The 13,911-nt window shown below is 38.7% G+C and overlaps 1 protein-coding gene across 1 annotated transcript in view; it reads left to right on the forward strand.

The window, feature by feature from the left end:
- LOC114053992 (lipoxygenase homology domain-containing protein 1-like) overlaps positions 1–13,911 on the forward strand; it is a 657,625-nt gene that overhangs the window by 175,749 nt on the left and 467,965 nt on the right. The window contains 1 exon segment of the mRNA XM_027877094.1: positions 1,384–1,561. Within this exon segment, the coding sequence (XP_027732895.1) occupies positions 1,384–1,561 (178 nt within the window).

Below are 13,911 nucleotides of genomic sequence, written 5' to 3' on the forward strand. Positions count from 1 at the left end.
TTTTTTTTTCTTGAAATAGTCACAAATAACCTTAACTTTCCAACTTATTTTGTACTTACAGACTTTGCTTTTGGTCTTCCCAACATGAGAGGGAAATAACTATTAATAAGCATAGGGAAAGGTACTAGATCTATGATTTCATGGCTACAGGGAACTTCCGGGTGAGGAAACCCCCTCAATCAATGCAGGTCAGCATCTTCTCAGCAACTTCGAATCTTAGAGCATTTTCTAGAGTGTGGAAAAGTTAAGTGACTTGCTCAGGGTGATATGGCCAGTATGGATCATAGGTGGTCTTCTTGGCTTTGAGACCAACTTTGTCACCATTTTTTTTTTTAAAGTTTAGAAAGTTAAAGCTAATTAAGCAATTCATTATTAAGTATATATCCCCAAAAGGTCAAAGACATAAAGATAGGTTATGTGTTTGTATATATATATATATATATGTATATATGCACGTTTATATGTATATGCATGTATGTAGGTACACACACACATATATTCATATCAGTATTCTTTGTGGTAGCAGCAACTAGAATTATAAATGATGGTAGTGATGATGACTAAGGGAAAAGAAGCATAAGTATTGTGTGTGAAAGGCCTGTTAGGACCTAGAGGGCCACATGTGACCTTGAGGCCTCAGGTTCCCCACCCCTGGGGTATAGTAATGCAAAAATCATCTGGAGTTCTTCCACAAGGCAGTTCCCACTGATTAGTAGGCAGGGCATGCAAAGTCTTTCATGACCCTTATAACCACATTCCCCTACTTTATTTTTCTTGTCATGGAAATACCAGCTGGTCCCCATTCATATTGGGAATAATGAGTATTAATTAAAAAGGATAGGAACAAAGTATTAAAGTCAACTTTAAGGGTCATAGTATGGGAAACATTAAATACATTATAGGAGTAATGATAGTATACAAAAGTTAAACTTAGCTGACTTGAAAATGTAAAAATAATTTTGCAGATGGAATTGCTTTCTTTTCTGCTTTTATCTATGTTCTATTGGATTATTATCTCATGTAAAATGTTCACATTTTTATCCTTCTGCATATTTATCCAAAAAAATAAGCAATTTTGGGATAAGGTCCTGTCCCAATTAAAACCCCATCTGAATTTATGCTCTTTTGTGATTTGAAGCTTTGAGGGATGATTGAGAGTCACTCTGAGCAACATGTGGTCTCACCCTGCCACAGAATATTTGATTTGTATATCTTCTAAATGAAGAAACAATAGGGTAAAACATAGAGTAGGAGATGTTTTGGTTTATAATGAGGCCTCAAGAAAATGACACACTTGAGAAAATAGCCAGTTAGAACTAACCTAAATTTCTTTCTCCCCACTGTGAGGTTTACATGTCTGAAATTGTATTGTGTCGTCCTTAGGGCACAGGAGATCTTGACTGTCACTTTAAAATTCAGAAGAACTTGGAGAATGGATCCATAAGTCTGGAATCAGTGAAAAGCAGAGGCCTGTTCGTTGGACTTCTGCCGGATGGTCAAATGAAGCTGGTTCTTTACATTAAAGATGCAAGTGTTTTCTTCTATCCACAAGTCATCCAATGTATGTTAATAATTACAAAACAAAATCCGAAACTTAAACATTTTAATATTTACAACAAATTATGTTGTGGAATACCAAAGAATGTAATAATATTTAGGACAGAATGTCTATTCTGCTGAGTTTTTTTTTTAATGTGACAAAACCATATTCAATTCAATATAATATATTTATTATGTTCTTACCATGTGTAGAAGTATTGTGCTTGGAATTATAGGGAAATAAAATAAATAATGCATATTCTTTACCCTCAAGAAGCCTATAATTTAGTCAGGGAGTTGATGATGATAACTGCTAACATTTATATAGCACTTACGGGGGCGGCACTGTACTAAATACAGTGCCTGAGGTTTAGTGACTTGCCCTGATTTGAACTCAGGACTTCTTGACTCTAGGCTTAGTATTCTCTCCACTACGCCATTTCATTGCCCCAAATATACAGATAACTAAAGGGCAAGATGTATACTATGATACCATACATTGAGATACAATCAAAATGTAAAGGGAAAGAGCAAAAGATTACATTTACTACGAACACGTGAAAGAAGAAATAACATTTTGTATGAGCCTTGAGAAATGGTTACAATTGGAGATTGTGATTTAAGGGGTTTTAATTAGTTACTAAGGATAATGACCTTTTAAAAATCAATCAATAAACATCCATTAAGCAACTACTATGTGTCAGGAAGGGGAGGCTATCAAGCTTGTGCAAGCACTCTCAGATGTCCTTGGTTTGTAATTGACCTCTGTCTTGTCACCAGACCTTCATCTGCTCACCTTTATCTCTTGCCTGTTTCTTACTTCCAGACCTTGTTAAACTAGTGTTCAGTTTGCCTATCATTCTCTGGGCATGCTCCAGGGGATCTACCTAATCCGATGAAGGACTTCCTCAAATTCTCTCACATGAAGGAGTTTTCCATTGCTTGTTCCACCATCTCCCTCAACCAATGTGGCCCATCATTTTCTTTTCCAGTCATAAATTTTTCTGATGTTCTACTTTTATCACATTCCCTAAATAATTCCTCGTTGGGCAGCTTGCTCATTCCACACCCCTCATACGTCCCTCCAATCTCCGTATGCCTTTCCTTGCTCTTTGAGTGATCCTCCATTTTAATTCTTTGAAGAATGTAATATTCTATGACTTGGAGTCAACAGCACATTGTCTTTTTCTCTTGAATCCCCTGCCCCCTTATCCCATTGCTGATTTTGTCCTACCAAACCTCAGCTCCAGATATCTCCCAACATCTGCTGCCTTGGCTCCTACACATACTGCCAAACAATGCTAGACAAAGTCATGAAACTATGATGATTAGGTTGACTACAGATAAAGGTTTTGCAGTCTCAACTGGGCTCTCACTGCAGCCATCCTTTTATGCCTCCCTTGACTTACTTTCCCTCTCACACAGCGGCTTTTCATTCTTCCTCAAACCTCTCTAACCCCCTTCCACCCCCACCTCAGCCTCTTGATTAAGAACATTTCCTCACATTTCAGAGAAAATTATACCCATTCACTGAGTTTCAAGGATTTTCTCTTCTTCCCGATTTCTCTCACAGGGGCTCCTTGTCACCCAAATGCTCCTCGTCATCTAGATGCCTTCTGCCATTATTTCCTCCTTCATTGCCCTCTCATAGGAGGAAGTGGCCTTTCTCTTTGCCAAGGCAAACTCCTTTGTGCATACAAGATCCCATTCCATTTTGTCCTCTCTCGCATGTTTCCACCTCTATCATCCCCACTCTCTTATTTATCTTCAATCTCTCTTTGTGTTAAGGTTTAGGGGTGCTGGGACCCTGAAATAATGAAACACAGGTCCTGCCTGAATGAATTTGATTTTCTTTCAGCCAAAGACAAGGTTTATTAAGAATCTGCCATATTGGCCAGACTCTTGAGGAATCTGAACATTTGTATTTCTAACGTAAGTGGACCAGATTGAATCTGAGCACCTTGGCCTGATTTTAAAAATCTGAGCACTAGGCTAGACTCCTAAAGAATCTGAGCCCCTTAATGGAGGGGAGATGGATTTTTATGTACAGAAAGACTGTGGGAGAGATCTAGGAGTGACCAAGTAGTCTGAGGTGACTGTGAGGAGGATCTGGATGGCCAAGGGAGAAATGGGGTCTAGATAGGATCAAGGAGTGCAGCTCTAGGGTGGGGCCAGGTGCAGACAATGAAAGGAAACTGGGAAAGGTCAATGCCTCAGATGAAAGGCCAGTTGACTGGGATAAGTAGATGCCACATGCCAGAGACTGGGAAAATTCAAGGAGGGTTGGGGTGGGGGGAGTTTCCAGAACCCATACCCATCACTTGTCAACAGCTTTTTCCCTACTACTTTCAAATGTGCCTTTGTCTCCGCATCCTCAAAAAAATCCTCACTTGATCCCTCTATCCCTGTTAACTCTCATCCTAGCTCTCCTTCCTTTTGTGGCTAAGCTCCTTGAGAAGCCTCCCTACAATAGATGTTTCCACTTTTCCTCTTACTCTTTTATTAACTCTCTACAGTCTGGCTTCCTACCTCATCATTCAGCTGAAACTAATCTTTCTAAAGTTACCAATGACCCTTTAATGACCAAATCTAATGGCTTTTTCTCAGTCCTCATCTTTCTTGATCTCTCAGCAGATTTTAACACTGTTGATCATGCTCTTCTCTTTGCTATTCTCTTCCCTTTGGGTTTTTGGGGTACCACTCTCTCCTGGTTCTCCTTTCAATTTGACCACTCCTTCCCAGCCCCTTTCCTGTATCCTCATCCAGGTCATGCCCTAATCTTGGGTGTCTCCCAGGCCTCTGTCTAGGCTTCTCTCTTCTGTTCTGTTCTGTTCTGTTCTCTTCTGCACTTTGCTTCGCTTCACTTCTCCCTCTATACTAGTTTGAGCCTAGTTACTGCAGAATAGTACTGATAAAAGCAGGAAGTAGAGGAAGAAGACATAAGGTATTTTGTACCAAGTTCAAAGAAAAGAAGATGTGTCTGAATGTACTGAAACATGCATTTTACTTTGAATCGTGCTCTGTTTTAGCTACATGATTAAAATATACGATGTATCACCAAATGTACATTTTTGTTAGATTTTCTGGCACATGCCAATTATTTTCTGGTATGCATCCGGAGGAGAAAAAAAAAACAACCCACTGATTATTGACTAAAATCACACACACACACACACACACACACACACACACACACACACACATGCACATACACACACTTTTTTCTTTCTAACAATGCACCATTGGCATACAGTGATTTCACAAATCAATTAAAATAACTAAACTTGTTTGTAGGGCTCACATCTTCCCTATTCTATAATTAGTAGTTGATTTTTTTGAACCAAAGTATAGGACTTTACACTTATCCCTATGACATTTTATGTTAGTTTTGTTGTTAGGCTCTCAAAATATTATTGGATCCTAATTCATTTATCTAGCAGATTATAACTTTCCTGAGGGACCTGGGAGCAAGGACCTCCCACGGGCTGTTTTTGGGGTGGGGTGGAGTTTTCCATGATGCAGAGGGAGACTTCCCTAATCCAGATTGACTGCCACTAGAATAAATGTTATTGTTCAACAGGTTTCTAGAAGTCTGAATTTAGTTTGGCAATGTCAAGAATCATGTTGAAGATACAAAGTAAGGGAGCTAAAGGGGTCCTGGGGCAGAAAGCAACATTTGGATAAGAATTAAGATTATTGGCCTCTATCTTGTGTAATAGGGCAAGTAGGTGGTGCTTTGGCTGGAGCACTGGGCTTGGAATCAGGAAGACTCAGTCCTCATAAATTCAAATCTGGCCTCAGATACTAGTTCTGTGACCCTGGTTAAGTCACTTAATCCTGTTTGCCTCAGTTTCCACATCTATAAAATGATCTAGATAAGGAAATGACAAACCACTCCAATATCTTTGCCAAAAAAACACCCTGAATGGGGTCACAAAGTGTCAGACACAATTGAAAAAAGTTTTCTACCATGGGCAAAGGCCTTATCCTCTGGAGAAATGGCCATCTCAAATTGCTGGTGGATATCTATTATCTCTCCCACTTTTGTATCATAACCATTGTCAGTTAAAGCCCTTGACAACCACATTCTAACTGACCTGTCTAAACTTATATATTTCTCCCCTTTGTACACTGTTCAGCCAAACTGGCCTTGCCGGTTTTCAAACATGGCACTCATGTCCCATGTCCATGCCTTTGCATTGGCTAGGCCTTGAACTTCCTTTGTCCTCACCTCCACCTCTTAGAATCCTAATTCTCTTCAAAGCTCAGCTTAAGTTTCACTTTCCACACAAGATTTTTCCTGATGCTCCAGCTGCTAGTGCTTTCCTAAAAAAACAATACATGTGGTATATTTTCTATATATGAACATCTTATCTCCCTCATGGAATAGAATATATATTCCTTGAGAGCAGGCATTGTTTCATTTTTTTCTTTCTATCTCCTGTGCCTGGCACAGTGCCTAGAACATAGTAGATATTTAATAAATCCTTATTGATTGAATTATCAAGTTATTGATAAAAATGAGGTCTAGGACATAGTTAACAACAGCCTTTGGGACACTCCTGTCTAGTTAGATACTGCTCTACAAATCAGCACTCTGTGTACAATTCTTAGCACAGTTATAGATTCTCCCAACTACGCTATCATCTAGACCAGGGATGGGGAACCTGTGGCCACGAGGCCACATGTGGCTCTTTAGATCCTCAAGGGTGGCCCTTTGACTGAACACAAACTTCATAGAATAAGTTTTGATTCAGTCAAAGGGCCGTAGTCAAGAACCTAGAGGGTCCCATGTGGCCTCTAGGCCGCAGGTTCCCTACCCTTGACTAGACCATATTTTTTTTCATTCTTTCTATAACAATATAAGAGATTTTGTCCAAACCCTTGGTGACTTCCAGATATACAATTTCACCTTTGTCAGGGAATTTCCCCTTCCCACTCTAGTACATTTTAAACCCTCTTGATAAGACCAAAAGGTCTCAGGGCAAACATGGTCTTTCCATTCTTCCATCTGTCAGAAAAGGGCTCTTTTCCCAGATAAGAGTATTTCATTTTGATATCATATCATAGCCTAGAAAACCAAATCCTAGTTTCAGTACCATTAATACGTCTAGTTATTTGCTTCAATCAATAAATAAGCATTTATTAAGGACCTATTCTGTGTTATGTACTGGGTTAGGTCCTGGAGACTCACGTACAAAGAATGTTGTTTAGTCATTTTCAGTCATGCACGATACTTCTTGATCCCATTTTGGGGTTTTCTTGGCAAAGATACTGGAGTGGTTTATCATTTCCTTCTCTAGCTCATTTTACAGATGAGGTAACTGAGGCAAATAAGGTTAAGTGACTTGCCCAGGGTCACACAACTAGTAAGCATCTGAGGCTGGATTTGAACTCAGTCAGTTCTTCTTGACATCAGGCCCAGCATTCTATCCTCTGTGCCACAATCCCTACTTCTAAGGAGTCCATCCTTCAGGTATTTTAAGCCATCCTCCAGAAAACCAAATCCTGTGGCTTAGCACTATCAACATATCTAGCTGTTTACTTCAATCAATTAATCAACAAAGGATGAAGCTCTACTTAATCTCTGTTCTCAAGGATCTTACTTCCCAAGATCAAATTCCAAACTCCCAGCCTTGAATCAGATACGTAGATGAAATTACTACTTGTTTCCCTAATTCCTTTAGTTTCTGAGCCTGCACTTCAGATTCTTTCTAGAGATGTTTCCTAGATGTGGCTGGACTGTGTGAAGCGGAATGGGGAACGTAAGTGCCTCAAGCACAGAGATTACTTGGTTTTGTCCTAGTATCCCCTAGCAAAGTGCCTAACACAAAATAGGCACTTAGTACAGTACTTGTTGAATTAAGTGTACTTGAAATGTAGATTGGAGGTAGAGAAATATGAGTCCTAAATTTTTAAGAGGGTAAGACACCAGAGGGCATCTAGTCTGAATTTTAATTTTATAGATGAAGAATATATGATGAAGATTACAGAGATTAAATGACTTGTCCAAGATCACACAGTAAGTGACAGAGGTGGGTTTTGAATCCAGGTGTCCTGTCACCTAAACAGGTCTTTTTATTTGACCTTGTTGAAGTTACAAGAGATGTTGGCAGGGAATGGGGTATCAGGAAAGATTTCCAATTTTAATTTAAGATTTTTCTATGTAAATGAATCAATTAATAGATAAGAAAATATTTATTTATAACTTACTATGTGGAGGTAACTAGAAGGATCAATGGATAGAGCACTGGGCTTGGAGTCAAGACTCCCTGAGTTCAAATCTGGCCTGAGATACGCACTAGCTGTGTGACTTTGGGCAAGTCACTTAACCTCTGTCTTAATTCACTGGAGAAGGAAATGGCAAACCACTCCATCATCTTTGCCAAGAAAACCCCATACGGAATCACGAAGAATTGGACATGACTGAACAACAGCAACATGTGCCAGACACTGTGCTAAGTACTGGGGATAGAAATATAAGCTTTATAGACTTTTTAGTTTGTGGAGCAATGGGTGAATAGATTTCTTTTTTTCATTATTTAAGGGATTTTTAAAATATCCATTTGGAGGAGTTGGGAGACAGTCATTATGTATACAACACGTAAAAGAAATTTAAGTTTGATATTTCAAAACAAGGTTCTTCTGTAGACTTCAAAAGATTATTTTCTACATTTATTTACCCTTGCCCTTTCAGGAATTCATTGAATAACAGAATACTTGGAAATAGGGAGAGAAATATATTTTAAGTCAATATCCTGCCTTGGCAGGCAAGGAAATGTATACAATTCGTTTCATCCCCAGCCTCTGGCCAAATAATGTAGTTCTGAGACATAGATACCATGGAAGAGGTTATAATGAGGAGGAATTATAATTGAGGCATGCACATTTCATGCTCCCTAGTCTTAGTTATATAACCTGGACTGTCCTGTCTATCTCATTTAACAAATACACTTAAAAATTATTACTAATTTGTTTTGAGAAGAGAATCAGAATCCTCTTAATGACTAACATTTTTAAAGCTATGTTTCTATCAGAATTGTGATTGACGATTCTATTCTGATTAATCTGAATAGTAAGAATTTATGATACAATCAGGTTACTTAATTTCCAAGGAAATAAGAAAAAATTGTTGTTTTGTTTTCACAAACATGAATTTGCTATAAGACGGGGTGAGCTTGTCACCAACTCAAACACATCTTCCAATTTTAGAGCTGAAGGTTTGGAGTGTGGGTGAGCCTTTTAGCACTGAGATGAGTCCAGCTTTCTAGCAAATGTTCTCCTCAGTTAATCCTTGTCATCTGGTTTCCTGGGGATAGGAATAGAAAGTGGGGGGAAAAACCCAACAACCAAGCCTGAACTCATTCAGGAAGCTACAAGGAGGTGGGAAGAAGACAGAATGACTATTCCTGCTATTGTTAACCAGATAAGAAAGGAATTTTCTTTTTCTTTTGTGAGGCAATTGGGGTTAAGTGACTTGCCCAAGGTCACACAGCTAGTACATGTCAAGTGTTTGGTCTGAGGCCCGATTTGAACTCAGGTCCTCCTGACTTCAGGGCCAGTGCTCTATCCACTGCGCCACCTAGCTGCCCCCAAGAAAGGAATTTGATGTCTTAAAGTATTCATCTGACCTATGAACAAGTTGAATCTCATGCAGGTCTGTGTTATATGCCACCAGTTGGTTTCCTAAGGCTCAAGTGGTCTTTTTTCCATGATAGGCTCAAAGCCTGTATTGAGAGTATTCCTGCTGCCCATCTCTAGTGACAAAAGTCCTCCTACCCTTGAATGAAATCTACACAGATTAATAGAGTTATTACATACAAGAAGGGAGAGGCAGGCATCCTTTCAAGGTTCATATTTTGCAAGCCTGGATGGAATTGAGAGACTATTTGATGACTGACATCATAGAATCACAGAATCTGGGAGCTGAAGGTAGGCCGCAGTGACCTTATAGAGCAGGAGTTCTTAAGCTTTTTTATGTCATAGGCCCCTTTGAAAGTCTGGTGAAGTCTATGGACTTCTCAGAATAATGTTTTTAAAAGCACAAAATAAAATACATGGAATTACAAAGGAAGCTAGTTATATTGATATTTAGTTATCAAAATATTTTTTAAAAAATAAATTAACTGATCACAGGTTAAGAATTCATCTAAGGGGCAATTAGGTGGCTCAGTAGATAGAGCACCGAATCTGGAATCAGGAGTATCTGAGTTCAAATTCTTCCTCAGACATTGGATGCTTACTAGCTGCGTGACCCTGGGCAAGTCACTTGAACTCTGATTTCTACACACACACACACACACACACACACAAGAACTAACCTAGTTAGCCTGTTAAGAACTAACCTAGAACAGGTTAAGATCTAGTCCAACACATTCACTAAATATCACATACCCAACTATAACTATATAACACTATAACATACCCAACAAGTGGTTGTCCAGCTTCTACTCGAAGACCCCTAAGGAGTTATGGTCAAGGCTAATACAATTGTAATTTTTTAGTCACTTTGGCAAATTGCTTAGCTTCTCTGTATCTCCATTCAGTTTCATTTTGGGCCAGTGTGTTTGAATTGTTATGTATGTAGAAGGCATAATACAACTGTTTTATTCAGTTTTAGTTTATGGGATCATAGATTTAGTGGTGTAAAGGACCTTAGAAGTCACCTAGTCCAAACCCTCATTTTTACATATGAGGATTCTGAGGCCTATGAAAGTTAAGTGACTTTTCCTCCTGATTGCACAGGTGATACGTGTCAGAGCCAGGATTAAAACCCAGGTCCTCTGACTTCAATCCTTTCCAGTGCATCACAATTTTTTTAGACCATATTTTTTTTCTGGGAAAACTGGCTTACTCAGACATCTGAATATAATAATTAGATATTTACCTAGGAAAAGGACATGGACACTTCTGTCTTCATGAGCTTATATTTCAAGATTAGGAAAAGTCCAGATGGACTATCTGGATTTTTTATAAGGCTAGTTCTATATATTCCATTTACAATGAATACATTTATATTGTGTTAGGCTGTGAAAAGAGAACACTTGGCCAGTACAGTAAATGCTTTTAGCACCTACAGCATATCAGGTATTCTTTTTAGGACCTTTATATGAATGATTGCATGTAAGTATTTCTGTATCTCATGAGATGTTAAAAAGAAGATTCCTTTCTTTTCCCATAATTCAAGGAATCCTTTCATACAGGACATAAAGCCCTGATGACCATAAGCGTGAGTAGGCAGAAAGAATTAACATCTGTGCTTTAGCTCCTATTTTAAATTTGTATTAAAATAAAAAGAATTTTTTCAAGCTGTGGCCTTATGGGTATATGCAAATTTGCTTGCTTATATTAAAAATGCATTAGGTGAATACTTTTCCCTCTCCTATTGCTCTGTATAATGTCAGTTTACTAATCAGTTCCAGTAGAACATTTTGACCCACAAATCATTTGTTATTAATTATGTGTATTATTTACATCAGTGTATCAATGATCTCCTTGGTTCAGGTACTCTCTCCATTGATGTAGATTTCAACCTATCCTTTCATTTTGTATGATTCTAATCTATATCTTTCTATAAATCATACAAAGGGATTTTACCTAAGGCATTGCCATTCTCTGATCCTGTCTAAATTTTGTAGATACCAATTCGACATGTAGACTTTCTAAATTTTGCTACTCTTGACCAGTTTGCTGCCTAATCTGGTCATACATGTCCTTGGTGATGTGTTTTCAGCATCTTCTTACTTGCAGTCGTCAACAGTAATAAGATACAGTCTGCATATATCCACTTTATAACTTTCCATTGCCCTTTGTGCAAATTGCAATTTTGGGTGCTCTGGTGTAATGTAATATCATTCTTATTCAAGCAATGTACTATGGTGTTCGAATTTTTAAAAATGCATAAGGCAGCAATTACCTTTCAGGTATTAGTGCTGTAGAAACTCCGAGTTTTTTTTTTTTTTTAAAGCTAATAGTTGCTTCAATACTTCAAGGATATGTAATATCATCATCATGGGTACTCGCTCCACCAATACAGATCTTAATAACTTTATAACTTACTACATAGTCTGAGAGTTTCTGGGGCTAAAACAATTCAATCTTCTTTTACTCATAGGGCTCTTCTTTTTACCGATGACACTCTTCAAACTCACTTAGGCAAGTCAATCAATAAGCATTTATAAAGCATGTCCTATGTGCCAGAAATGGTTCTAGGCTATGGAGATACAAAGTAAAAAATAAAACATGCCTTGCTCCCAAGCAGCTTACACTCTTTGTTTGTGGATCGCTCTTTTTCGGCCCATTGCCTGGCCCATACACAAAACCTTTCCATTATGGCAGGATCTGCCAGAGCTTGTCCTTTGTTAATGCTGCTTTCAAGAGCCAAGGGTCCCCTTTGCACCACAGCGTGCCCTAAGTGTAGAAACTAGTGGCTGACACTGTGTATAAAACAAAGGGCAGAATTAATAACTGCTAAAGTAGGGTTGATACTTTTTTAATCTGTTGGGTTGCTGTCGTTAGAAGTCTTCAAACAGATGCTGGATGATCCCTCATTATAGTAGCAATTCCTCTCATGTATAGGTTGAACTAGAAGGCTTCTAAAAGCTCCCTTTCAGCTCTCAAGTTCTGTCATTCCGCGAATCTGTTGTTTTGGTTCTTGATACTATTGAGTATGTCACAGAATCACAAAACTTCAGAGTTGGAAGCACCTCAGAGGCCATCTAAGACAACCCATACCTTAGCAAGAACTCTCCTTTATGACTTCCCTATAAAACTTCAAGCTCATTAGCTCCAAAACTGTCTCTTCCAGGTCTGGTCAGCTCTAACTGTTCAGAAGCTCTACAAAGTCAAAATATGCCTTCTGCAATTGCCATCCACTGCTCTTGCTTTGCCCTCTTAGCAGTCTTATCCCTCATACCCTTCAGATATATGAAGACAGCCAACTTATCCCACCACAAGTCTTTTCTTGCCTAGGTTGAATATCTCAGTTTCTTTAACAATAACATATATGACATGCTTTTGAAACCTCTCAATATCCTAATCTCCAACCTTTGTGAAGCAAGGCAAACTTGAGAGGAGTTTTACAATTTTAAAACTGAAGTATATTAAAAACATCATTATTAAGACCAACCAATTTAATCTTCATTTTTTGTTTTTGGTCATTTTGAAACTGTTGTGAGACATTACCCCTGAAGAGCATAGCTGCTTAGCACTCTGGGTCCTGGTTTATCCTTATAGTAAGTAAAGAAATCTTTGTATTTTGAGGTACCTGTACTCTTTCAGCTGAAATATTAAACCAACAGTTACTTGTACCCTTTGGATTCTAAGCTATTATTTGAACCCACCCCTTTACTTTGAAAGCCTTCTCAACCTTAAACAATTGATGAAAGATAAAAGTCTATCCCATTTTTAAAGATCTCATGAGAAGGAAATTGCACCGTTCTTTCAGCAATGTCATGGTTGGCTAGTTCTTCCATTCTAATACTGTCTATTCTCAAGTAAAAACAGAATTTCAGATTGCTCTGCCTGAGTAAAGGGTCTGTTAACCAAATTGTATCCCAGAATACAACCTAAAATCAAGCTTATATATTGCCCAGCTGGGATCTTATTTTTCACTAGCTTCCTTCTCCACCTGGATAATTGTTTTTAAGGTCCCCCCTCCCCCTCACTGGGTCAGAATCTTGGATACTGGTGAAAGGAACATATACTTTTGTACACGTACCTGTCCTTGTGCTTGCCCACCCTGTTCCCCTCAGGGGTCTCCAATAGTCTGATTGCATCTCTGGGCAGTCAGATTTGGTCTGAGTTAGTCTGCTTGCTAAATGGGCGATAATCACTTATGAGAATTGACTTAAGACTAACTTAATTAGACTGTTACCTTAAGGATGGATCTCAGACTTCCTATGAGTGGAAACAATGACATACCTGATGTAGCAATCATATACGTGATGTCGATATTTAGCCGTAGCTTTGTTCTCAGTTTCTGCCATCAGGTTAATGGACAGGCATTGTTTCACTAGGCTCTGCTGGGGATCAAGCCCCTTGCCTGGCTGTCCTGCCTCTAAAGAGCTTAGCACTAATAATTATCAGGATTGCTGATGGAGAGGGGTATCCACTAGCCTCTTAACAAGAATCACAGACTTTTAGATGTAGAATGGACCTCAGTGGCCATCTACTGCAACCTATACTCCTAAGGACTCTTTATTACAACAAACCCTTCCAAGCTCTCCTTGAAAATCTTCAAGGAGGGGAAGCTCAGTATGTCCTCAAGGTAGCCTATTGGGCAGTTTTTCCCGAGCCTAAATATTCCTCTTTGTAATTCCACCCATAGATTCTAGTTCTGTCTTTTAGGGCCAAATAGAACAAGCTTCTTCC

The sequence above is a fragment of the Vombatus ursinus genome, unplaced genomic scaffold (genome assembly GCF_900497805.2).
Source record: "Vombatus ursinus unplaced genomic scaffold, bare-nosed wombat genome assembly UNPS02014812.1, whole genome shotgun sequence".
NCBI lineage: Eukaryota > Metazoa > Chordata > Mammalia > Diprotodontia > Vombatidae > Vombatus > Vombatus ursinus.